We start from the raw sequence: 26,828 nt of genomic DNA, 5'->3' as shown, positions 1-26,828 counted from the left end.
GTGGAGGCAATGAAGGTGAAAAGGAGATGCCAAAATTGTAGCAAGTTCCAACACGTTTAACATTACACAAGATGTGGATTCCTTGATGTGGAAATTTGGGTCAACCCATCCACCCAAATTAATATTGCATAATGTCTGAAAGTAACTGTAAAATGACACTTTACTATTGCAACTTTGCAATGCATCTTTTCTAGAATGAGATCCCTCAATTTCAAGAAATTCTTATATCCGGTAATCCGGACTACATGATTGTGCGATTATCTTCATGTAGATTAAATCCTGTTAGGCCATCTCTAGTTACAGGACTAAATGTAGTATAAGGCTATAATTTTAGCCCTCTACAATATTAATTTTTTAAAGAATAGTGTAGGGCTAAATTTTTCCATCTCCATCCATGCATGGCTATATTTTAAGGCCCCTCCATATTTTATTATTTTGAGAAAAACTATGGTACAACACTTATGCATTTCACTACTTTGTATTTTGGAGGTATTTATAGCCATATTTTAGGTTTTAATTTTTTTTTATAAAAAAATGGCAACAATGGCAATTTTGGAAAAAAAAAAATTGTTGCAGTTCAAAAGGTTCTATATATTTAAATAACTAAAAACGAATTTAAATACATTTAAAAGGTTCAAAGGAAAAAAAAAAATGGCTAGTTGACGTCAACGCGTCTTCAATATCACCTTTGGATTGTAGTTGCACGAGATGTTCTCCTGCTCACTCTTACGCGTGATACTTTCCCTTCTTGGATAGCACATGCACTAAGCCCACAAAGAAATTTTGCTTGGGCTACATATAGCCTATAGCCCATGACTGGAAATGACCTTATATTTTGATCATACTCGACTCCATTAGTAGTCCCACTCTTACAAGTGTGACGTCGTATACGACAAATGCACAGAAGAACCACTCCTCAATCTAAGTTAGGCAAAAGATCAATACTAAAAAAATGTTGCTTTTAGGCCAAACCATATACTTTGAGTAAGTACCACTCAAATTCCTGATGAAAACTGCGAGTAAAGAAAAAATAGTGAAGTTGATCAGATTGTGACAGCCACAAAGTTGGTTTGAATAAAGATGTCAAGTTGGCTTCAAAAAGAAAGGAAAAAGGTGGGTCTTGGGTCTTCGCCTAACCAAATTTCAAACGTCCATTAATGGCTGCGTCTTGCTAATTGACAGTTGATATTTGAGACGACAGATTTTTCTTCAGTCATTTGCTTTTCTTTAGCAGTTTCAGGCTTTCAGCTTCTGTTTAATGAGATACATAGAAAGTTAAAAACTTTAGACAAAGTTCTTTTGGGTGCATAAGGTTAGGGCCCAACCCAAGAAAGAACTTTGTCTAAATTCCCATACCATGCATAACATGAAGAAACATTATTAAACCCACTTTAAAAAGAAAAAGAAAGAGAAAAAGCTTTACAAATAGGCTAACTGGTGCATTTTTACTATCAAAATTTGGCCCCAAACCAAACTAGTCTAGTGTCGGCCCAAAAAAGGGGAGAGGCCTTTATTTTTTCTTTTTGAGGTATTAAGAGCATTTTCGATGGATATGTTAAATTCAACGTGACATTTTTAGCATGTAGAAAACATAATTGAGACTCGCACCAGCTAAAATGTTAAATTCTATGTGGAATAACATTTCACTTCCAAGTTTTAATTTTCTAAAAAATATATTTCAGTTTTAATAAAAAAAGTTCAACGTACTTCTAATAAAAACACTTCCAATATTAATGTTTATAAGTTTCAACAACTGAAAAAAGAAGAAGTAATATTTAATTGTCCTTTTCTTTTTCCACATGAAATTGTTTTATTATTTGTCTTTTTCCTGCAACAAACATTATTTTGTTTTTTTTCTTACACAAACAAAATTGAGAGAAGGAATTTGAACACAGAATCTCGGATGCATGCAGAGTGTAAAGTAAACTGCAAGAACAAGATTCATCATTTTGTTGATTTGGACATTGGTCTCAACTGCTATCGGGCCGGGCTTGTAAAAGCCTTTAGAAATAGCGATAGGCCCGTGGAGGACAAAATATCATAGGAAAACCAATCACCATCAAACACCATAAAGCGTCCGATTCCGACCCGAAAACGCAATAGAACCGTAGGATGAAATCCGCAGTTTGGTGAGAAATATAATAGACGCACGTAATTTTAATAGGGGCAGCCCGCCAGCGTGGAAGACGAGAAAGAGGCAAAATTGGAAAAAGACCTGGAATCTTCTTCTTGCCACAATCGAGAGTTTCTCGGTCGCCTCCTCCTAATATTAGAACTAGACTTTTCCTTTCCAGTAAACACTTCATCTTTTGCCTCTCTCTCTCTCTCTTTCGTAACGAGACCCAATCAAATTTTACACGCCAAAAGGTAAATTTTAGTTTTTTTTTTTCTTTCTGTAATTTATATTCAACCAGTTGTTTTATTACCTTGATTTGATTATTATTCTTCCGTTTTCCTGTTCGATTTGAATGATTTCTAGGGTTTCTTTGTTTGTTGGATTTTATATACTGAATAAATTTGCTCAAATTTTCTGATCTGTGTGGTCCTTTTGCTTAAGTTTTTGTTCTTTTCTCTGATCTGACTGGTTATAATTTAGTGAGTCGGTTTGGGTTCTGAATATTTTTATGATCTTATATTTCTCCAGATTTTGTATGTTTATATGATGTGAATTGTTTCTGGGAGATCTAATCTTGCTCAGGGATTCAGTTTAGGGTTCATCGATTTCATTCTAAATGATAAATATTTGGTGTTTTTCTTGGAAATTGAATAGTTCATATGTTTGTGCTTAATTTATTTATTGGTTTGTGATAGTTTGAGCATCTTTCTGAACAATCTGAATATGCTCTGTATCTGTATGTATTTTATGTGTTCCATCTGTATCTGAATCTGTTTTCTTGTGGTAATAATAATCGATTTCTATGATTAATGAAAAAAAAGGTGATATTTCCATAAACCACAGGTATTTGCTGTTTGAAGTTTTGTGGGTACTGAGATGGCAAGTGGTTTTGGGGAATCAACAAGCGTGCCACCCCAAAGCCCGTCTTGCTCGGGCAATAATGCCAATGATGTGGGCGATTTTGAATGCAATATCTGCTTTGACTTAGCCCAAGACCCAATCATAACCCTTTGTGGTCACCTCTTCTGCTGGCCTTGCCTGTACAGATGGCTCCACCATCACTCGCATTCCCAAGAATGCCCGGTTTGCAAGGCCCTCGTACAAGAGGAGAAGTTGGTTCCTCTTTATGGTAGGGGCAAGACGCAAACTGATCCAAGATCAAAGTCATATCCAGGCATCAATATTCCAAATCGCCCAGCTGGGCAGAGGCCTCAAACTGCCCCTCCTCCGGAGACCAATCAGTTTACCAATTATGGCTCTGGATTCATGGGGGGATTTGTACCAATGGCAACTGCGAGGATTGGTAACTTCACATTGGCCACTGCATTTGGTGGTCTGATACCGTCATTGCTTAACATTCATTATCATGGGTTCCCGGATGCTACTGTGTATGGAACAACTTCTGGTTTCCCTTATGGGTTCAGTTCATTTCACGGGGGCCATGCTCATGGATTCCCTCAGCCGGCAAGTCAAAGGCAGCAGGTTGACAATGTTTTGAAGAATCTTTTTTTGTTAATTGGTGTCTTTGTGATCCTTGCGCTGATTTGTTGGTAAAATGATTTGCCGTTTTAAACTTTGAAGCCAATGTGTTTTTTTAGTGTTGCTGCTCTTATATGTGTAAATACATTAGCTTAAGTTCTACTCGAGAAGGTTGACCTGTTAGTACTTTTGGTCAATTCTGTTAGCTCTTATAAACATCTGCAACAGACATAAAAATATCATAATAAATGGCTCGCAGTTGCACTCTCTCTCTCTCTCTCTCTCTGTTGTGAATATGATTGTTGTGGGTTCTTTTACTTCAAAATTAGATATGTACTATGCATATCCACTGACATGAATGCGGGAACGTTTTACTTGGCATATTTGTTAACTTCTTGTGGTGTTTTAGCATGCGCAACAGCCATAAAATTTCATAATAAATGGTTGCAGTCTCTCTCTGGTGAACTTGATTGTTGTGTGATTTTGACTTGTTTTGGGATTTTAGGACTTCCAAGTTAGCTGTAGAGTGAGAGTGAGGCCTGCTAGGTAGGAACTGGAAAAACATTGTTGGATGGTCCATAGGTCCATTTTGTTTTTGAGTGTTGATTTGATTTTGCTGAAGCCACGACCATTGTCAGTTGAATTAATATTTTTTAGACAAGTACTGATTACTCACCTCTACTTAGTCCTACTATTGGCCTTTACCTGTTGCCATATGGTTGATGAGATTTGTCAGTTTTGTTGATACTGGCGGGCGATAGAGATTTCTTATGTTTTGGTGGTTGTTTGTGTTCCTGCTTCTGAACTCGAACATTCTTATGGAATGATGTTGTTCCTGTACATTTCAGTCCATTTCCAATTCCAGTTTCAAAGGATCTCCCAGTAAAGAAGATGGTAAAATTTAGGGTTGTTTCTATAGCATAAGATCAAAATTCTATTTGTTCATGTTCTTTATTCTCACGAGCATAACAGGGACCTTACTTTGCTCGATATCTCATGGAAGAAAGAAAAGAGAAAATAGAATCATATTCTTGTGGTACACTCCCGGCCTGACTTTGTGAAGTTGTGTCCTTAGGTAGTGGGACAAGCAATGTTGTTTATATTCCTTTGCTTTTTAAACTGATTGGAATGATGTGAGAAGCCACACTTCGCTCGGCCACGCAAAGGGAAAGTATCAAGCATCTCTAATAATCTCCTTTTTCTACTTTTAAATGATGTGAGAGCCACTTGGTGTCATTTTCAATTCATTGGGTTAGTAGGTGAAATGGTTTCTTTCTTTTTACTGTATTTCGATTGGATGACGGGGAAAGAAAACTGGTTAATCTTCTTTGTTAACTAAAAAGAAAAGTATGTTTAACTAGCTCTTGATCTATTGGTACTGTTCGTCTCTCAATGCCGGAAGAGGTGCAATGCAAGTAGAGAAAGCATGTACGTTTGGCCAAAAAAGAAACAAAAGCAAGCGTATGTTAATGTTGGGCGTTGTAGTACGGATATTGCGCTCGTAAGACATCCATGTGATGGTTGGTAGCCAAATAATTGTGAACATTATTTTTTCCTGTATGTTGTTTTGCAATGATGAATGGGTTATGAAAATAACGACAGGGGACAGGATGATAATTCATATCTCCATTATAACCCCTTTGATTTGATATTACTAGCAGTGGCACCACAGAGCAAATTATATAATGGTCCTTTCCTTGGCTCTTTGAGGTTTGCTACCCAACCTTTGTGCTTGGGGGACCCTACTAGCCCCGACCGAGGGTAAGGGTCGTGCTTTGTGCGACTTACCACCAAGATCAAGGTTTAGGTGAACAGCCTAACACCACTATGGCTCATCTGAGAAAGTTTCAATCAAGCAACCAATCATTTTAATGCCTTACTTAGTTACAAGCCCACACTTTTAGCCTCGACCCTTTCCTTAGTTCTTCGGTTGTTGAAAATTGTGATAAGTTATGCTGCTTCCGCTAAATTTTTGATAACCTTATAAGTTTGATGTTGCCTTGGAATTTTTAACCAAATAAAAAACTTTGGAATTGATTGTTTTGATTGAAAATTGAAACCTAAAACCAATATCTTTCTTTCTTTTTTTCAATAATCAGCCTATACATCTCATTTGTGCTGTGACTTTTTCGTTCAAAATAAGTGAAAGCACCTCTGTCAAACGAACACACGAGTGAAAAGCACAAAAAGCAATTTCAACTTCAAGTACGTACGAACCAATCATTGAGAGAAGGTAACTAGGAAAAACAGACGTGGATCCAATAGTTGCCATCGATCTGCCAAACAAACCGCGTCGGTGAGTTGGTCAAATACTATGAGTGTACGACTATCTACAAAACTAATCTAACTAATGAATATTTGATTTCTTAGTCTACTTATTAAATGAATACTTATCGTCTTTTATATAATATAATATACAGAGAGGAGATGAAGATCAAATTCGGGTCAGAGAGGAGATGAAGATCGAATTCGGGTACATACAAGAGGGCGAAAACACGGCCTGTGGACAACTAGCTAACTCATATCTGTCATCTTCCTTTTCTTGGACTCCCTCCAGCCTCAGTTTTGTTCTGTTAGGCTTAATTAAAGTCCTTGGTGTACGGTTTCTTTGCATGCTTCAGACTTTTCAACGGCCTTTGAGTTTTAGGCATGTTTCACAAAGTTGACCAACCTAGGTCATACTTGTTCTGCCAACCCATTTGTGCTGAAACAACTTATTTTGTTAAACAAGAGTGAAAATCTCACTAACCATGATCTCTAGGTTTGAAAAACACAGAGATTTCTTCCCTTCATGATCTCATATGATTAAATAATTGAGGGCTTGTTTGGCTATACCATTGAAATCCAATTTTCAAATCATCAAATCAGTGGCCGCCAGAACACAAACTTGCTACCAGACGAATTTTTCCATCATTGTTTTTACAGTGGTGTAATTGAACAACGAAAGCTGTTTTAAAATGCCAAAGGGCAGAGACAGAGCAAGTAAAACTCAGCCATCCATTTGTGCAGGCCTTGAGATGATGGGGGAGGGCCCCATGGGGAAGTAGTTGGGCCCCTGTAGACGGCTGGGATCTCACTGGGCTTTTGTCTTTTAGGTTAAAAAACAATCGAAATCCATTGTCTTAACGTAGTTTCTGACCCAATATATACAAAAACGCGTTTTCAAGTCCTAGACAACTAGCAACATTAGCATTGCTGCATGCTTTTTCAGACAAAGGAGGGTTGCCAATTGGCCATTGGACTGACTTTCTGGTAACCTTTTTTGCCTTCCCCCGCCGTGGCCCCACCTTTTGTGGCCCTGGGCCCCTCCGTTTGTGTCGGTGACACTTCTTCACAGTCACCCTGACTGGAGACACATGCCCTAGGAAACAAATCATCCGTAAAATAAAACTATATGGAAAAGTCGAGAATCAAAATGTGAACCCTACAAGTTAAGCTTTCATTTTGTTCAATAGAAGATGTTCTCTCGTTTCAAATTACATTGATATTCTAAGATAAAGATTTAATTTTCATCTCACTCATGTTAAAATTGGGCTTTGATTTTGGTTATTTAGACCATTCAAGAAGGACGTAATATAGGTCAAGTGATTAAGAGTAGTTATTCATGTACCGAAGCTTCTGTGTTTGCCAACGAGGGTTGGTTCAGTTGGTAAGGACCTTGCACTATGTGCAGCCCCACCAATCTTCGCGTCTCGCTGCTAGCAGTCCTTGTTGGTGCACGATTTGTAATTTCCTACATAAATCCATACATGTGGCAATTGACAGTTGGGTGCTAAGCGTAAGTCCTTCCGGCTCGAGGTTATGAGTCTGCCATGGTGTTGGTGGTGAGAGTAGCCAATCTCCTCCTAAGCATTTGTTTGTTTTTTTTAAAAAAAATTTATAAAAAGGTCATGTATTTAAATTCCGGTTTTTTCAATGTCTCTTTATTTTTATTGTTTAAAAAGGGACTGTGACATTAGAAGAAACCCTAATAATTTGAAAGTGCTTTGTGAGTTTGTCATGCAGCTGTCGCACATGGCTCGTGGTTTGTATAAAAATGGGAAAAGCTCAAATAATGGAAGGAGCTGCTTCTCCATGTTTTCTGTTAAAGGGCAAATGACTTATAATTGCAGGGCATGTGATCAGCACATGCCATTAATGATATAGTCGCGGCTGTATTTTGAATGGAATAATTTAGTTTAATTTAGCATGTAATGTAACACTTTTTTTTTCTTTCATAGTCTTGTGTTTTGCTGTTACCGACAAACCAATAACAGAGAAATATATTTAGGTTAGATCTTGCTGTTTTCTTGATTCTATTAGCATAAGAGCAAGACGACTTTTTGAGCGAATTAATCCCAGATTTTTATACTAGCTAATCTCTATTATGCATAGTGATTATAGAATACTACAGTATCTATCGGTCACGTGGTATATCTTTTAACTAATTCACCTCAAATTATATGGCCAAAACTTTCCGCACAGCGTGTAAACACAATTTCAAAAAGACTTAATTAAAATGGTTTTCTATATTAATTAACAAGGTTGGATGCTAAAGTTGATGAAGAAAGTCAAATGAGAAATGTTCAAAAAGATTGGAACAACTTAATCATTCATTTGCTTTTAGCTAATTAGTAATAATGAATTAAAAGGGAAAGAGATCCGAACAAAATTAAAAAGTGTTAGAAGGATCACACTTTCTACTATTTTCTAGTTTGGCTGTCCAAATCCATTTTCAGAAAACAACCAACCAGGCAGCCTAGTTTTCCCTTTCAATGAAGATCATCAGTCCAGGTGTCACTTTTGGGTCCTACTCAAAGGGCCAGGTGGCAACTCTCTTGAGGTACTGTAGTTAATTATCCTGAGAAGTTAAAACCTAAAAAAAATATCAGGTCGTACAATCTAATGAGGTGGCTGAGAATATGAACACAAATTTTTTCCAAGTGCCCCCATCATGAGACAGACATGAATTGTGTATGTGGGGCTTCGCATTAAGTGTTTTCCCTCCAATACCCGGAACAAAGACAAAGAGCATATATAAGAAATTACACAGCTCAAAATTCCCTTTTGCTTTAGTAATTTTAGGTCCCTAATTTCATTTATTTAACACTTAATGATGATTAGGGGATCAAGAGGGATTCGAGGACCTTTTTGCTGTTATAACTTGTAAATACAGGGGTAACACCACCACCAACGTTCGACTTACGTAAAACTAGCGCTTATTAGGCATGTTTTGTGAGTTCGATTGAATAAAATTCATAATTCTAGTCAAATGTTTAGTAAATTAAAAACAATAATCTTACTATTGCCAAATGTAGTAGGATTATGAATCCCATAAAAAAGGTTGGGTTAAGTAGGATTGAATTATGTCTAATCATGCGTAGTACCTACCAAACATATCATTGGATTAACTAGCGGTATTCTCTCCAATTCAATATAATCCAATTAATGCTCTACAGTTTTACCTCATAATCCAATCCAATCATAATCCCGAAAACACTGCCTATAAGTAATAAAGGGAATTTTGTCAATAGATATAGTACTTTTTTTCTTCTTCTTAATTTAACCCAAAAAATAGTTTTGTGAATATTGTCAATGTGTAAGGATAAGTATTGGGATGGTTAATGAAGTAATATTATTACTTTTTTGTGATAAAAATGTTACTGATATAGAAAAATAAAGTTACTAAGCTGGTGTTGTGTATTTATTAATGAACGTATTAACAGCAATAACTGATACCAAATTAAGCATGAAGCATGATGAGTGATACAATGACAATCCAATTTTATCATTCACAATTTATGGGATAAACAACATTATAAATTATAGTTGTTCACGATAAGTTTTCAAATTTTTGTATGAAAATGATCATTGGATTAATTAACAAGATGAATGTTTACATCTCTCAACTTAAACAACCAAATGTTACTGATATATAACGTTGCATAGAAGCACACAGACGACGTCGCTGAGGTTGGAATTTTCCCTGAAGTGGATATGGCACCTAGCTAGGGTTATCAACAAGATCAAAGTTTTTCTCAATTCATACAACAATAATAATCTGAAAAAATTTATGCAAAATTTTGCTTAAAAACTGGTCCAGCTCAGGGTTGTGATGTCCTAGTCACTTTACTTCTGTTACCAAAAATATGTATATTAGGTTTTCAATTATTTGGTAAAAAACCACATACAAGGAAGAAAAATAATCCCATTGTTTTCTTGGTGGAGAAATAAATATTTGTCATTGCCAAATTTTCTCTCTGACTCCATTTTATTTGTCATGTTCTTTGTCTTTTGAATACGACCCTTGACTTGCCTTTCCCAGCAGCTCAGTTTTGAAATCAACTTTGGTTCTAAGCCACGCAGAAATCGCACAACTGTCTTTCTCTTCTCTCCATCCAGACACTCTAAAACACAAACACGCACAACTCTCTCTCTCTCTCTCTGCCTCCTCCTCATCAAAAACCAAACCTCTCTCTCCAAAACCTCAAGTTTTCTTAACATGCTCGCTTTCCTTATCAACTTGATTTTACTCTTTGCTAGTAGCACCAATGCGGCCACCGCGGCTTCTTCTGGGCGACTCAAGGAAGCGCTCGCCACCTCGGCACCTCAAAGATTCAAAGAAGCGCTCGCCACCTCGGCACCTCAAAGATTCAAAGAAGCGCTCGCCACCTCGATACCTCAAAGATTCAAAGAAGCGCCCAAGTTCTACAACTCCGCCACCTGCCCCGCCCTCAACACCCACGAGCACTCCTCTACCGTCTGCTCCGACGTGGCAGTGCACGTCGCAATGACCCTCGATGCCGCCTACCTCCGCGGCTCAATGGCCGCCATTCTCTCCGTCCTCCAGCACTCCTCCTGCCCGGAGAACATCATCTTCCACTTCGTCTCCTCCTCCTCCTCGTCCAATTCACAAGCTCTAACTCAAACCATCGCCACCTCATTCCCCTACCTGAAATTTCGAGTTTACCCCTTCAACGACTCAGCCGTGTTGGGGCTCATTTCCACCTCGATCCGCTCCGCGCTCGACTGCCCGCTCAACTACGCCCGCAACTACCTGGCCAATCTCCTCCCGACATGTGTACGCCGAGTCGTCTACCTCGACTCGGACCTCATTCTCGTCGACGATATATCCAAGCTGGCTTCGACCCCACTGGAGCCCACCCAAGTCCTTGCCGCACCGGAATACTGCAACGCCAACTTCACCTCCTACTTTACGCCGTCGTTTTGGGCCAACCCGACCCTCTCCCTCACGTTCGAGAACCGCCGGGCCTGCTACTTCAACACCGGTGTCATGGTCATCGATCTGGACAAGTGGCGGGCGGGCGGGTACACGGATCGGATAGTAGAGTGGATGGAGCTCCAGAAGCGGATGCGGATCTACGAGCTCGGGTCGCTGCCGCCTTTCCTCCTGGTCTTCGCCGGAAACATAGCCGCCGTCGACCACCAGTGGAACCAGCACGGCCTCGGCGGCGACAACTTTCGCGGGTTGTGCCGGGATTTGCACCCGGGTCCGGTGAGCCTGCTCCATTGGAGCGGGAAGGGGAAGCCGTGGGTGCGGCTCGACGCAAACCGGCCATGCCCGTTGGATGCTCTGTGGGCCCCATATGATCTGTTACAGACACCCTTCGCGCTGGAGGCTTAGTTGGGATCATCATCAAATTCAATTAATTAACGCTATAATAAGAAAGAAAAAAGAAAAAAAAATTCCTTTTTTTTTGTTTGGACTGTGGAAAGTTTTAGGTGGTGAGTAAAAATTCATCGATCTGTCGGAGTTTCTTGTACATTATACGGAGGCATTAACATATTTTAATTTTACAACCATATATTTCCTGCTCGAATTCAATACAGTTTTTGTTTTTGTTTTTTGGATTTTATGTATAATAATGCTGATTTTGAAGGCTTGTAGCTCAAGTGCTTAATAGCAATTCATACACCTAAATTCCGTGTTCGAATCTTCCCTCCTTAATATCGCATGTATATTTAAAAACCAAAAATAAAATTACGACTAAAAAGTTACACTAGCATGCAATTAGAGATTGCAAAAGCAGCGGAAAAAGAGAGATTGTGTTGGACAATTGTAATATGGAGTACCACGTAGCAGTCCATTTCGAAACTTTAGCATGCAAACAGACATAAAACTAGATTACGATCTTCTTCTTGCTTGCTTTATTTTGTGGTGCTCTTTTACCTTTTAACCACTGGTTTGAATTTCTTCTCGCTTTCTCTGCTTTAACTATCATAAGTCGCATTGAAGCTTTAGATTTGATTGGTCAGTCAGTAGTCAGTGGGTGGTTGATTAATCTCAGGTCAGATGTCTCAGATGAAATGCAGGTGCAAATATAATTAATACTGTAAGTGCAATTATATTTCTTTGATACTTTTTTAGTGTTTTTTGTTTTTGTTTTGAGAGAGTGGTGGGAAGTTTGAGTGAATTGAAAGCGCCATATGCAGCCAATCTGTTGACGGAGAAGTACAGCCAATCTGTTTGAGATGGGGATATGTCATACTTACAACTAAGAATATCTCCAACCGATATGTTCAAAGTGCCACATATACATTTAACGGCTAGAAATAATAACATCTCACATCACTCCAACCGAAATGTCAAAGCTGATGTGGAATGAAGGTTGGAGGTTCAGTCGTTACTTTTGACATCCCAAAAGCAAGATGTCAAATGAATATTTTATTATTTTTTTAAGACAGTTGGCTGTTACATTCATTAATTATTTTCCTTTTTTATTTTTTTATTTTTTTTAACTTGAATGATTTGACTGTTACAATAATTATTTATTTGACATATCGGGTGGTTGGAGTGTAAAACTGTGTTGATGTTTGGTATTTGACATCTCCCTTGGAGAAAAGCTCTAATAAATATTGCATTTTACATGTGTCTATGTCATTAATTTCATTTGTAAAACTAGAAACAAATAAACCCTTGAAGTTAGGTATCTCATTGCAAGTACGTACCCTCTAATCGTCTTTGAAGAAGGAAGGATAGGTTACTTGCTTGGCGACTTTCACATTATGTGCAGAAAAACTCGCATAATCTTCACGCTTTTGCTTGAAAAAAAATGTTCATATAATGTCGCATTAAAGTTGACTACATTGACTTATAATATGTTTTCCACCCTTTTACCATAAGCTAAACCTAGAAGACTAAGAACCGCTCTCCAGTACCAACGATGATATCTAGATATTGCTAGAATTCTAGTCTGAACAAATTCAAACCAGTTTGAACTTGCAAAATTCCTGCACATCTTGTCGCTGCTTTAATGCACTTTATTTATTATTTTTGGCTGCTTTTAAATGCTAAAATACATATATGGGTGACATGCATACTTACTGTTTATAACGCCAGGTCAGGTTCATACTGTGGAAGGGAACCAGTATATGCATATAAAGTAAAGGAGATCTACTTTTCTCCTCTTGTTTTTGTTCGTCCTTGCACCATTATTGATTCAAAACTACTTACTTTTGAAGAAGAAAAGAAGGTTTGGAGATAGAATTTTGTCAGTGACTCTGCCACTTTTTCGGATATTTGGAAGTAGGTCGACTTGGTTTCAATTTCAGATCCAAATAATTATAACTCTTTCTAAGCGAAGAGGAAGTGATTTCGAATTTGGGATATCTTCCAATATTGGAAAGAGAAATAACACTGCTAAATTAATAAACTCAGGCTTAAGTAATAGGAGAAGTATAATATTATTACATCATTCTCACGTAAGTGAATCAAGCAAACGATGTGATGGTGAAAATGTGGGCATGTTCTTGATTCCGGGAGCAATCTAAGGCCCCTGTGAAGGAGAAATTAATTAGCCCTGGAAGGCAGTTTCTCCGGCTGCGGGATCTTAGGCTTTCATTTCTCTTCTTGGAGATGCAGCCATGCACGGGGCTATTAATTGCGTCCACTTTATTGGGATTAACTAATAATGTTTAATTATTCAGTTTGAATCATACTGTTTGAATCATATTTTTTAATTATCTTTCTCTACATATAAAACCACAACCTAACGTGGGAAGTTTATGTGAATTACAATGTCAATTATTGTCGGGTGAAGATAGCGAAAGACTAAGATTGAGTGAACATTAATCAACATTGGATAGTTTAACAGAACATGGAGGAATTTTTAAGCTTCTATATATGCATTTGAACACATGAAACACAGACTACATAACTACCAGTCACATGAAGCACCAAAATTATTAATTTTTGCTGTTGCCATCGTTAGGAAGGGGAAGAGGGAAACTCACACCATGGGTACTATGGGAGCTTGAAGTTCTTGAAACCAGGACCACGTGGGAGCACACCAAAGACCTGCACCAATACAACTAACATCCCATTGATGAAGCACCAAATATTGAATCTTGTATCTGCTCCTCCTAACCTAATGAAGGAGTTCATATATAATTTGAATATACTCTTGGATTGTTATGTCTACCATGTAGCTAATAAGACCCTTTTTCTTTTTCCTTCATTGATAATCTAACTTACAAAGCAACCCAAAATCATACGCTCAGCCCCTTTGAGGATTATAGGAAAGCTTAGAGAAGGGCAAAGAACAATGGGGTTGAGTGTTGTGGCTTGAAAACGAAATCAAGATTAAGATTTGAGCCAATTGGACACATTTGCAAGCTTCATCATGGGGCCGAACCCACTTACAGGTCTGGGTCAAGCCATGATCTACCTAATTAGGGTCAGCTCACGATCCACTGGATGGCCCATACAAAAGCTGAATGGGCTTAGTGATGATTTTGACCCTTAGAAGCTACAACGATGAGGGTGTTCTGATTTCGCCTGGCTGCAGAAGGAACTAAAAGTAACACCATGGATGTAGTAGATTGGTTCGGTTTAGGCATCAAACCTAGTAGCATAGCTGAACCAAATTGGCTCATTCTCTTCATAAGCAATTAAACAAATACTGGTTGAGTCTGATTCACAAGTAGTGTGGTAAATGACTTAAACAATGGTGAAGAAGAGTCATTGGCATCAGATGGGCATCTCATTGATGATATTAAGAGGAGTTTGCAACAATTTGATGATGTTACTGTTTCTTTCAGTCCAAGGGGGTGCAATCAAAAGTAGCTCATATTCTAGCAAAGCATGCACTTAATTGTAATTTTATTGCAATTTGGATTGAAAAGGTTCCCCGAGCCAATTGTACAAGATGATACTATTGTATCCTTTTAATTGTTATCAATGAATTCCGTTTTTTATTTATTTAATAAAATAAAAACCAAACCATTTTGGTGTAGATATGCTTGGAGGGCAGGCTGGGCTAACGCCCCAAAATTTCCAAAACAAAAACCTACATATCTTTAGTAGCCCGGCCCAAAATTAAAACAAATAAAAGAAACCCTACATGTCTTTTGCCCAATTGACTTCTTCGTATCTCTCCTTTTCTGTGTCTCTTCTTCCATTCTTCTAGTTCTCTCCTATTCTCTTATTTTCTCCTCATGGGTTTCTCCTAAATACATGTATGCATATTTAATTTTAGTTTTAATTTGAAATTGAATATTCTAGAGTTTAAATTAGGGCTTTGATTTTAAGACTTTTGTTGAATTTGATGGTTTTGTGGGTTACAATTGATATTTGAATAGTGTTATTTTGTACTTGTGGTTTTTGTTAAGCTTTTATTTATATAGAGATGCATTTGAGGGGTAAGGATCATTCATTATGTCCCCCTGACTCTATACACTTGTATTTTTTAAAATATATTTATTAATTAAATTCACCCGTATCATCAAATTTAGTATATGTAATTAAGTTTTGACCAACTAACTTTTAAATCTTGAATCCACAACTTTGAATTTGATTTATTTGGCCGATATGAATGATCATTAATTATGGTAAAGCTCCAACGTGCTTAATGGGACTAATCAACTAGCGCATGATAAGAAGTTCAATTGTCTTTCCAGTACATATAAGATTACACAAGAGAAATTAATGTACATCTGCCTAATCAATTCCAACTATCCAAATGGACAAAACCAAAAAAGGATATAAAGTATATATTTTCCGGCAAATCGGATATAAAGTTGAACCAGCACAAATATAAACTTCCATTGGTAGCACCCCCACCAAACATTTTAGAAGTACTATAGCTTTCCCTTTGTCAAATCTCTTATAAGATCACCTTGGAAAAAGAAGAAAAAAAAGGTGATGGAAATGGATTTTCCACGGGAAAGAGAAAGACAATCATCAATCTAAGACCACAGCCACATATATATAATCCACACCTTGACATTGACTAATGGCTCTCAGTACTTCTCACTATACCTAACTTATGAGTTCATCAAAAACACAAACCAAAAAGAGATAACAAAAAAAAAAATTCTAAAAAAAAATTACGATCATTCGACTCGAACAAGACGAGAGCAAGCCTGAGCATTAATAATAGCAAAAGGAGATACACAAGGTCAATATTGGGGTCTCTTGATTTTGATTTTGCAGCAGCATACATGCATCCTTGCAATGCGCATTCAAGAAACCACAACTTTGTTTGCTTCCTTGTAGTATGTGTAGTTTTCTTCACCTCTTGTGGTCCTCTTCCTCAAATGTTTGTAATATATGTACTGCAATATTATCTGTTGTTATGTTCATTAAGGCGTAACGTTAAAACCTTATATCATATTTACTAATCACATTATTGATGACAATCTCACACAAAGTGATCGGTAAACCTAGTAAGAAAAAGGATACAAATAAGTCGAGTCCCACGCAAACTACTGCATCGAGCAGCCATGGCATATTGGCTTTGATGCTGTCCCATTCTGTGGTTCTTACAAGTATGCTGCAATATTCAAACAAATTAATAAGAAGCCTGAGAAAATTGGACCAAGCTAGACAAACATTCAACAGCACAAATAGATCGAAAGACGGTGAAGTAGAGAGATTTTTGTAACCTTCCGACATAAGTGACGTTTGCGACTAGTGCAAAGACGAACATTAGAGGATTCAAGCCCTGCGTATATAAAAGTATAAGTTATAAAATTACTGCAATGGCTGTTGTTACAAGTCCAGATTATTATACACTAGAAATATTGAGATATTTAGTCATATACCCATTCTTAGCACTAATAATATAGATAAACTCTACATCATTTAATTTCTATAAACAAACCCAAAAAATGACAGTTAGTCCCATTAAATTTAATTTTGATTATTTTTTATAAGGTTTTGGGGTTGAGTTTATTTTAAGAAATCAATGGCAGTTTTGTAATTTAAAAGAAGTTAAAAGCCTTTTTGTTTTATTGTAAATGGATTTTGGGTGTGTTTCTAATATCCATTTTATATAGGGTTTTTTTAAATAATTTGGGCTCTTAATTATATTAGGTATAATAATGAATCTCTCTAAAATATTATGATTTGAAAGCAAGCAAAGGATAAAATGATTACCTCCACAGTTCCTCTTTTAATCTGGCCAATGTAAATCACACAATAATTAAGTTAGAAAACCTCCAAACAAAATCGTAAACAGGGAATTAGAAATGAAACTTTGAAAGTGACAGAGATATGAGTGATTAAAATAATACTAATTGAGAAAAGATCTCTCCTTACTATATATTTATGTTGCTTCTTCCTATCTGATGATTTAACAGAGAATCAAACAAGATTTTACCTAACAATAATGGTATAGTAAGAGGATATAAACAAAACAAATAGGTACATACATTTAACCAAATCTGAGGGAGTCGACCGCCCATGTATATAGCAGCCATTAGCCACCCCAACCATTGCCCGAAAGCACTATGTTCCATTGAGTGTTCCTGCATTTATAGGGTACCCTAGTATTAACCCTAATTAGTACTCTGATTAATATACAAAAATGTGATTAATTAGTCACCAATCAAACCTGCAAGAGTTTCCTCCCGGTAATTCCTATGTATACTTGTGTCAAAGCCTTTGTTTGTGATGGCAAGTTAAGCGATGTAGCTAGAAATGTTCCATAACCAGCTACCTGGAATTGCACACAATAATAATGGTGAAAATTAGTAAAGGAGTTAGTAAAGGAAACACTTGTAATTAGTTATTAATTAAATGATGTGACAAATTAAGAGGCAGAATTTAAGCCCGTGGATTGATGTTGCGCATTCCAAACCTTAATTAGAACAAAAGGTGAAGAAAAGGTGATCAAAGTTTAGTAGTTGTTAAGGCTCACCGATCTTGGGATTGGCCTAGGCTGGGTAACAGATGTCTTGGATGTGACTGGAGCTGACTCGTCCTCAGAAGATGAGTCGCTATATACTGCCATTGTAGAAGGACCACTTCTAGCTGCCCTCATGTAGGTCCGAAACGGCGGCGTACCACTGCCCGCCAACGATCTTGCTGACCTGTGGAAATTAACAACAACTCGTTTTATCATCATGACCAAGTTAAGATGATTTGTCATAATAAATTAATATGAAAAAAGTACGTAGCAGTTGTAGGAGATGAAGGAGTACGTACGTATAGTAGAACTCTTTTCGTGGAGTGGGTTTGGGTGAAGCACTTGGTATTGGAATGCCTGAATCAGCCAACTTTGGATTCAATGGTCTTTTATTCTCTTCATCAACCTATACAAGTTGGGGTAAAACATGCATATATATATATATATATTAAATTGATCACTAATTAGCCTTACGTATTATCTAGCTAGTTTACTCTTAATTACACATATAATAACAATTAATTATTCTCTAAATAATTCATAGATTGAAGAAAATGAAAGTTTGTACCTCTTGGGTAGCTGTGACTTTTCCACATGTACACCATGTATAGATGTAGTCATAGTACACGCTCTGCAACACTAATACAATAGTGCTTGTTGTGTAGAGCTGTTTATATAAACAACAAGGACCCAATAAAAAAAGTGATGATAAATTAATCATAAAATTAAAGTAACTAAAGTGATTAATTAATCATAAAATTACATTAATTAAAGTGATTAATTAATGACCCTATCTTCATGCCTAGTCACTCTCCTAATTGACGGGCAGATTCCGGACAAAGTTACCAAACAAAACAAATATAGGTTCTATTGTACACGCGTTATAATATAAGTGGATATTTTTTGATGTTATTTCCTAAAAGGGATAAATAATATTAATCATGTCGTCCACTCATATTATAACGCATAAACAAGTTATATCACGTGACCGTACTACACTATAATTACTCTTACAGTAGTTTAAAGTGTCATGTATTGTAGTGCTATCATTTCTTGTAACAGGATGTAATTACAAAGAGAACTAGCTAGTGTTTATAAATATTTTAATCCATTGTGCTGCAACATAGATAGAAACATAACCCAAAATTGGACAGGTGCAATTACCAGAGCTGTGTACAACTGGGTCGGCAACTGCATCCAAAAATGGCATAAGATTAGAACACTGAGAAAGTTGGCTGGAAAAAAAGAAAAATTCTGACAATATATATAAGATGGAGACCAGCCATGCTCATAGAAATATAAAGATAGTGGTTTAACCAGAGCCAACCACACACTCTGATGCTTCTCTGGACCACCGGGCTAACAAACAAAAAGAAACTATGGCAGTATGATTTAACTCACCGTTGCTGGTTCCAGAAGACAACCCATTAGATTAAACACATCCCTACATGAACCCAAAAGACACAGAAGAAGAAGAAAGAAAATTAAAAAAAAGTAACTAAAGTAGAGATTCGAAATTGGGTTACTATTAAACGAAGAGCTAGTTGGTAAGGGAAACGAACCCGGCAACCCAAGTGAGGAGGAAAGCAAGAGAGACTCCATGGCTGGACTTGGTGTGAAAGTTGGTGATGATTTGAGGGATTTCAGCGACTCCCCAACAGACTAAGCTGACCAGCCCAAAAGCAAAGGAGATGTCGTCGTTGAGATTGCAAAGGCAATCCTTGAAATATTCCTCCACCCAACGAACACAGGGTTTGTTCTCAGCTACACAGTAAGAGAGTGGCATTCTCTCTCTCTCTGCCTCTAATTGGCTGTTGAGTTTTGTTTGTGGTATTTCAGATGATGAAGGTGGTTGTTAAGAGAGAGAGAGAGAAGTAGAGAAGTAAATGACACAACAACACAGAAGTACTGAATCATATAGGCCTAGAGTATTTCTCTATTATTGTCTTTTCTCGGGTCAACTTGTAAATATTGTAAACGGGGCAAAGCTAAACATGTGGTACGCCTAGTATCTTCTCAGAGGTTTGTGTGTCTGTTTGTTCAAGAAAAAAAAGAAAACGTATTTATTTACACGTAGAGGGCAATGCGTGGTAAGCATATTCTTCACCATGATGCTTTTTTCATCCCCTAGGAAAAATTAATATTAATAAACAAGAAGAAAGTATACTGGAAAAGTTTACACTGAGAAAGCGTTTCTAGATGATCATCACAAGCGTTTCTTTTTAAGTGTCTGCTTCAAATGGACAAAAACATTTAGTAGGGAAGTCATATCTTCAAATCCTTTAATTAGTTTTGTTTCTCTATGGAGCGATTATAAATTTTTTCCCCAAAAAAATCAAGAATCTTTGAGTCATACTATCTTCATACAATCTCATGAGTCGAGTTATCTTTAATAAAGAAAGGGGGAATTGAACTTAGAATATCAAGTGCATATATAAATACTGTTAACCAATTAAGTTATAATTCCCTTACATTATCTTTAGTAATTTGGATTAAGCTCATTGGATGACCAACCTGATCAATGCGAATCTTTTTCATGCATATGCCTCCCCTCATGCTTGCATTGCTAGCTATGTAGCCGACATCATTTGGGGGTTCAACATAACTCAGTACTAGTAAAGTTTAATAATGCAGACGGGGACAAAGATGTCATGAAAATGTCAACATTCTTCAATAAAGGATCACTTGATATTTATATTTTGTTTTCTCTTTTTCGTTTCACCGCTTACAGGTCTCTGTTAATATATATTTTAAGGTTTTCAGGTCTATTAGTCCTTAAATTTTGACCCAATTTATATTTTGGTCCTTCAATTTTCAAAATTGTTTCAGTGATCCTTCAACTTCACTTTCATTAGGACAAATGGTCCTACCATCAATTTTATTATCTTTTCTGTTAAATGCAGGGACAAAAACGAAATAAATTGATTGCACATTGCTAGCATTTGGTTAAAACAACAATGAAAATGATTGTTTTATTTCTACCTTCTTTTCTTTTCCTTCTTCTCTCTCTCTATATTGTTTTTTTATTTCCCCTCTTGCATGGAAATATATGATTACAAATTGAGTGCTATTGCATGATCCAAGATTCATATATTATTTGTTTTCTTGTTTAATCTAATATGCTTTAAAGATGAAGTCATGCAATAGGAATCTAATATTTCATGCTCGGGTTTTATTTATTTATTAAGCCAAGCTGTGATCTTGGCGTTGCACCCAATCGTATCATGGTATCAAACAAAGATCTTGAATTTCCTACTCCTCTTCCTTGCAAGTTGCAGCTACTTTACAATTACCATATATATAGTTTATGCTATAGAAGGAAATAAATTAACTTATATTGTTATTATATCACGTAACACGTATAAAGTAGATGATTGGACGATGGCTTTGCGAGATGGAAGCAAATTATTTAAGTACTGATCTTGTCACACATAAAATCGATGGTTTAATTTTGTTTAAAAATATTTGTACTTTGAACATCTAACTACGTGCCCCATGTTGTTGCCAACCACCAACATCTCTCTCTATCTCTCTCTCATATTTTTGTGGAACTCCTTGTTCATCAGTTCATTATAATAAACGACTGTTTGTCCTATATTAAAAAGTTAAGAGATCCAGTATGAATTTATAAGGAGTTGAATTACTTTTCCCATATTTGCGTCTTAACTTAGCAGCAGCAACACATGTTTGCGCAGCCACAAAATAACAAGCATTGTGAACCAAACCCAACATGAAGACCAAATTCAAATGCATAATACATACAAAACAAACCAACAGCAAGGTTTTCCAGAATCGCCAGTAATTCACTCGAACCTGGCTTCCATACTCATCCAGGTTCATCCATGCTTCACCTAAAAGCAAACATCTAAAATTAATCTGGTTCGTACGAAAATTTTTATGATATGGAGGGGCATGGATGTTAATTCTGACAAGTCTGGGTCCCTTTGCAGTGTGTCATCAATGGCAATAAAGTTGGTAACAGCTTTTCCTTTTATTTTTCATCATTTGGTTTTCCATTTCATAAACAAAAAAAGTAGCAGAGAAGAAGATAACGAAAGGAAAGAAAAAACAGCTGGAAGAAGATGAGAATAACAACCGTTTAAATTTGATCCCTTCACACGAAAAGCAAAACGACAAAACACACGGCGACGGTTCGCTGCACTTGGCTACTAAACGTATCGCACACGTGTGTCAATGTCACTTCGTGCTTATCTTAATTTCCCTACTACGTGTTTTTTTTTGTTTTGTTGGTCAGACTCAGAAAGAATCGATAACGTTTGAGGTTTTTTATTTTATATTTCCTTTTGTCTCGCATGACTAAGGAGGCATCTCTGAAATTTTAAGGTAAAGTGATATAAAAAGAATTGAAACCATATATATATCGAAGTCGAAAGCGATGTAGAGGGTAACGTTTGCGTTTTTTTATATCCTCTGGTACTTGGCCAACTTTGGGTTTGATTTTGTAGGAAAAGGTCTCTTGTAGCATGCGGCAACTGGTGCTGCTTGAATACGATATGTATGAATTAATTAAAGTAATTCGAGGTTAACACTTTGTAATGTAACGGCTGTCTATGATTAAGAAATATGACATTGTGTTTAGTCCACATCAAGTAATATCATAAACTTTGTCCAAGTCTCTTTCTAATTTCAATTCCTCATATATATGTATATATATCCCAAGTGGAGCCTGCCTGGTAATAATCTTTTTGACTTTGGAGCGTTTGCAACTCCATTAACATGCATTATCATTACTTTTTTGGTTTTCCGAGGTATCCCCAGGCATGGCCCATGCCTAATCCTCTGAAGTACTGTCGGGCGCATATGCGGGGACCTCTCCCAAAAAAGGTTGCCAAGTTGCACATTTCGTGTCAATTTCCATCATAATCTTAAGCTCTTGTTTGTTTTCCACTATGCTGAAATTAAATTTATTCAAATCTAGATTTTCAGGTTTTTACTCCGTTGCTTATGTTGTGGATCTCGAACCACTTATATTTAGGGGTTGAATTTTAAACCGAAAAACCACCAAATCAATTAAACCAAACCAACCGATTCCATGTTTCTGCTTAAATTTTCAGTTTTGGTCCACAAATCGAAATAAGCATGGTTCTGCCTAACATCACCTTAACACTAGTTACTTTAAACCATCAAGCCACTTATTCTTCCTCACACTCTCTCTCTCTCTCTCTCTCTCTCTCTCTCTCTCTCTCTCTCTCTCAATTTTGCTATCGTCGAACTGTTCCAATCGATAGTTGGTAAACAGACATAGTCAACGTTAGTGGCAATTCCTCTTATAGCATTCCGACCACTATCAGTTCAGTCATACTCACATCAATAAGAACCACACTATACATGAACATACGGAAAAAAAAAAAGCAAAAAAATCATGGTAGCTTAAAAAACAATAAACAAGGCAACGATGTATAGTCAAATGGAAAAAGATATTGACTTGCAGGCCAATGGTCTCAGGTTCGAACCCCATAACACCTTAGTAGTGTGTTAGAAACCCCTCTCCCCTTGTAGTTTAAACTATCACATGTATTAAAAAAACAAAAAAATATTCAATAAGTCTCTGCAAAACCATTAAATACATCTCTTAAATAGAGAAAATACCCTAAGGTCCTAAACCCATGCTCATGCATAAACTCGTGTATTAAATTGCCATTTCGAAATGGGTAAGGGCCATGGGCTTCAAACTAATTCTTCAAGGTTAATTTGGGTAAGGCCCATGTGCTAGACATCCAAAGCCTTACAGAAGGCCAGGCCATAATCTTTGAATCCACAAACGCATAAAAAACCCACATGTATAATGTTTTTCAGGCATTAATTAAGACAATGGATTGACAGTGAAAGAGATATTGTTCGGCTAGCTACCATTATTTGAGGCACATATGGCTCAAATATATATATGGCAATGGATTGACAATGAAGGTAATCTTTTCTATCTCAATGTTGATAGATTTGTCTTAGATTTGCTCATGGGTTGAATTAATTGTGAAATTCTAACAAATTTAGGCCAATTCTAGTTTTCTGACTATTGAAATCATTCGAAGGTCAAAACAGACCCAATTAAGTCTTTGTTTACACAAAATAATTTTGGTGTAATGTCATAAGCTCGACGAGTCTTGTGGTATTATTCTTTCCCTTTTTCGTTTGGCCTACAAAATTATTAGGTTCAAAACATCATTTCCATCATCATTATCTCTTCAAAATTTCCTCACTTTACCATAATTAATCACAACTGCCAGACCCACCCACCCTCACGCACATTCTATCAATTTCCTTTCAATTTCTTCCTTGGAATCCATAATCGGAGAGGTAAGATTGAGGAGTTAGAGAGAAGTGGGCTGTGGAGCATAGCCTAAACAAACTTTTCGTCTAATTGTGTGTTAGGCCAGTTAGTCAAGGCAATGAGTTTGTTACCTTACATTCAAGTTCGAGTCTCCCTCTCCTTAAATTAAATTAATTTAAAGTATAACATTTTCTTTTGTCTAATTAACCTCTAATCAAATTTTGTTCTTACACAAATAAATTGATATTTTGTTTTTGTTTTTTGTTTTGTGTTGAATTGGGTCCAATATCTTAAACTAAGTCTAAATTTTAGGAGCCCTCTCTTATTTTGTGGTCATAGGATACAGTCTTTGTAAGAGAAACTTGCATGCTCTGATTTCATTGCTCCTACCTCACGTGAGGAGGGAGACAGAAAAAAGGGGGCCAATAAAGCCGAGGTAGGGAAGTATTTTTCTTACATAAAGCTACACATGAGTCTAGGATCAAATTTAGCTTTGCTTTGAGTAAAGCTACAACAAGTATTGATCATATACAAATATCACAAATTTATGTTTACACTATGTGGAACATAACAACTTTAAGGTACCTTATGTCGACTTTAAGGTCAAAAGCTATACATCCAATTGAAAACTCCTTCAACCTTACTAACACTGAAATTAAGGCCAACAGTGACGAATTATACCAACATAAAACATTTTTTGTTTTGTTTGTTTTTGGTATAACTTGAGCCACCAGTTTCATAGGCCCCATGGAAATTAAAGCGTATGGGAACCATCCAAATGTCAGTGAGCAATCAATTCTTTTAGGAAGTTTCCATGCACCTTCCTCTCCACCTAAAAAGTCTCTGCAATCGTATTGTTTTCCTCACCCCCCCCCCCCCCCCCCCCCCTGCAATTTCACTGCAGCTCCCAATACTTCAAAAGCTTCAATTTTCTTTTTCTGCCTACATAAGACGTGACACACTTGTACATAGTTTCTTGCACAGAAAACACCAACTCTCTAGTTCTAATAATTTCTCTCCACCAATGGCAACAACAACTGACAGTAGGGCAATCTCCAAACCCTCCAAATGGTTCTCTAACAAAAGTCTCAAGCTCAGCTTCCCTGGTCGAAGATCATCCAAATCTAGCCCTAAATCTCCTCTGTCCCCGACCAGTGCTCCAGTTGGGCCAATCAGTCCAAGATGGACAAGCAGGGAAGATGAGCTTAGAGAAGTTTTTCGCTATTTCGATGGAGATGGCGATGGCAAAATATCAGCCTCCGAGCTCAGAGCCTATTTTGGGTCCATAGGTGAGTACATGTCGCATGAGGAGGCTGAGGCTGTGATCAAAGATCTTGATGCAGATGGAGACAGCCTGTTAGACTTTGAAGACTTTCTGCAGCTGATGAGCAGAGGAGGAGGAGACGACGAGGACTTGAAGAAGGCCTTCGAGATGTTTGAATTGGAGAAGGGGGTCATAACCCCTAGAAGCTTGCAGAGGATGCTGCATAGGCTTGGTGACACCAAGTCATATCATGAGTGTGTCACCATGATTCAAGTTTTTGATACCGACGGCAATGGGGTGGTTGATTTTAATGAGTTTCATCGAATGATGGCTTAACTTAATTAAGTTCATGGTTGATGATTTAATAATGTCTAATTAGTCGTAAATATGTATATGCATGGATGTGTTGTGTGGTTCTATCATGATCTTTCTTTATGGAGTTGGAACATTTCTATATTCATGTTGCAATACTTAAACTTAAATTTGCCATGTTTTTAGTGGTAAGAGTTTGAGTTGAGCACAAACATAATGAGAGCTCAAGCAAAACTGTAAACCGAATCGCGAAGAAACATACACACACTTAAGACACTACATACGTAAACAAAATCACTAATTGAGAGCATGGACCTAGCCTTTATAATCTGAACCCATTAAAAAGTCTATTAGATCCACACTTTGATAAACACGTTAATCCATATTCCTAGGAAAACCACATGAGATAAACTCTAGGGTAGGAAAGATGACTAGTAATATTATATTTAGTTTCAACATATTAAATCTGAAATTCATTAATAAACTTACATGAACAGGACGAAGGTAGTTGTAGAGTTTTCAATGATATTTGCAGACAATGCGTGATGTGGGTTTGCTTTGTTTTCAAGGAAGCTTAAAGCTTTTGTTGCAACATTGATATTGCAAATTTAGGATGAGCATATATTCATCAGATTTGAAGAGCCCCATGATGCCATCTGTAAAATGCTTAAAGCTGAAGCAAAGTTATGAGGACTGAGGAAAAGTAAAGGAAAAGAAAATTGATAGATAAGCTTTATAGACCAGGAAACAGCCTTTAGTTTTCTTTTTGTGACATAATTGTTGAAGATAGCTAGCAGGAAAGTAGAGTCAATCCGTGACAATCATAAACATCACAGTGCACTCAAAACTGTGTGAAATTAAAATTTAAAACCTGGACAGAGAAACCACGGTAAACAAGTTTCTTATTCCTCTAAATCATACCAAATTCGTTTCCATATATATTATCTTCCTCTCTTCTTCTCCTCCTCATAGGCTAATACAATGTTGGTAATTTCAAAGTGGAAGGTGGAGATGCATGCCACAGCACAATTTGAATTAGGTTTATGGCTTAGAAAAGTCAATAAGATTAGTCGTGTCAAAAATCAAGCGGAGGAACTAAATGCTACATATCCTTATTCTACAATTAATATGTCATGCATCATGCATGCTTGTAACAGAAGGATCATCTACTGTTTGAGTTTGATATTAATTATTAGATAAGTATTATAGTATTTAGTCTTAATTGGTTACTTAAGAAAA

General features: G+C 36.8%; 4 protein-coding genes across 5 annotated transcripts; 3 read left to right on the top strand and 1 right to left on the bottom strand.

The window, feature by feature from the left end:
* The first annotated feature begins 2,160 nt into the window (after nucleotides 1-2,160).
* LOC110753040 (uncharacterized) lies at nucleotides 2,161-3,864 on the top strand. Of its 2 annotated transcripts, none has more exons than XM_021953836.2 (2): nucleotides 2,161-2,367; nucleotides 2,938-3,864. In XM_021953836.2, exon 2 carries the CDS (start codon nucleotides 2,993-2,995, stop codon nucleotides 3,668-3,670), a length of 678 nt encoding a protein of 225 aa, XP_021809528.1. In that variant the 5' UTR covers nucleotides 2,161-2,367; nucleotides 2,938-2,992; the 3' UTR covers nucleotides 3,671-3,864. The 2 variants fall into 2 exon arrangements, with proteins under 2 accessions (XP_021809528.1, XP_021809527.1); XM_021953835.2 differs by having other exon boundaries at nucleotides 2,163-2,367; nucleotides 2,960-3,864.
* Nucleotides 3,865-9,861: 5,997 nt separating this feature from the next.
* Nucleotides 9,862-11,400, top strand: LOC110753041 (putative galacturonosyltransferase-like 1). The gene is made up of 2 exons (XM_088244839.1): nucleotides 9,862-10,210; nucleotides 10,247-11,400. Exons 1-2 carry the CDS (start codon nucleotides 10,077-10,079, stop codon nucleotides 11,217-11,219), a joined length of 1,107 nt encoding a protein of 368 aa, XP_088100965.1. The 5' UTR covers nucleotides 9,862-10,076; the 3' UTR covers nucleotides 11,220-11,400.
* A 4,376-nt stretch (nucleotides 11,401-15,776) lies between these two features.
* On the bottom strand, nucleotides 15,777-19,733 carry LOC110752936 (PQ-loop repeat family protein / transmembrane family protein). Its single transcript, XM_088255969.1, has 12 exons — nucleotides 19,287-19,733; nucleotides 19,126-19,168; nucleotides 18,889-18,915; nucleotides 18,293-18,391; nucleotides 18,024-18,130; nucleotides 17,737-17,908; nucleotides 17,431-17,535; nucleotides 17,249-17,344; nucleotides 16,974-16,994; nucleotides 16,481-16,539; nucleotides 16,278-16,368; nucleotides 15,777-16,162 (listed from the first exon to the last, which is right to left on the bottom strand). The coding sequence occupies exons 1-12, from the start codon at nucleotides 19,508-19,510 to the stop codon at nucleotides 16,058-16,060; spliced, it is 1,149 nt and encodes a 382-aa protein (XP_088112095.1). The 5' UTR covers nucleotides 19,511-19,733; the 3' UTR covers nucleotides 15,777-16,057.
* A 5,156-nt stretch (nucleotides 19,734-24,889) lies between these two features.
* On the top strand, nucleotides 24,890-25,733 carry LOC110752958 (putative calcium-binding protein CML41). The gene has a single exon (XM_021953734.2). It carries the CDS (start codon nucleotides 25,038-25,040, stop codon nucleotides 25,611-25,613), a length of 576 nt encoding a protein of 191 aa, XP_021809426.1. The 5' UTR covers nucleotides 24,890-25,037; the 3' UTR covers nucleotides 25,614-25,733.
* Nucleotides 25,734-26,828: the final 1,095 nt, after the last annotated feature.

Source organism: Prunus avium, chromosome 7 (assembly GCF_965620075.1).
Source record: "Prunus avium chromosome 7, drPruAviu1.hap1.1, whole genome shotgun sequence".
NCBI lineage: Eukaryota > Viridiplantae > Streptophyta > Magnoliopsida > Rosales > Rosaceae > Prunus > Prunus avium.
The sequence above is the reverse complement of the archived record's forward strand: the minus strand, read 5'-3'. Positions and strand labels throughout refer to the sequence as shown.

What these genes read in the sequence shown, in the direction of transcription:
- LOC110753040 (XM_021953836.2), top strand. Translation starts at nt 2,993, where the DNA reads ATGGCAAGTGGTTTTGGGGAATCAACAAGCGTGCCACCCCAAAGCCCG.
- LOC110753041 (XM_088244839.1), top strand. Translation starts at nt 10,077, where the DNA reads ATGCTCGCTTTCCTTATCAACTTGATTTTACTCTTTGCTAGTAGCACC. An exon ending in TTCAAAGAAGCGCTCGCCAC is followed by an intron (nt 10,211 to 10,246) that starts CTCGGCACCTCA and finishes AGCGCTCGCCAC; the next exon opens with CTCGATACCTCAAAGATTCA.
- LOC110752936 (XM_088255969.1), bottom strand. Translation starts at nt 19,510, where the DNA reads ATGCCACTCTCTTACTGTGTAGCTGAGAACAAACCCTGTGTTCGTTGG. An exon ending in GTCTTCTGGAACCAGCAACG is followed by an intron (nt 18,916 to 19,125) that starts GTGAGTTAAATC and finishes TTTTGGATGCAG; the next exon opens with TTGCCGACCCAGTTGTACAC. An exon ending in AACGTCACTTATGTCGGAAG is followed by an intron (nt 16,369 to 16,480) that starts GTTACAAAAATC and finishes TGAATATTGCAG; the next exon opens with CATACTTGTAAGAACCACAG.
- LOC110752958 (XM_021953734.2), top strand. Translation starts at nt 25,038, where the DNA reads ATGGCAACAACAACTGACAGTAGGGCAATCTCCAAACCCTCCAAATGG.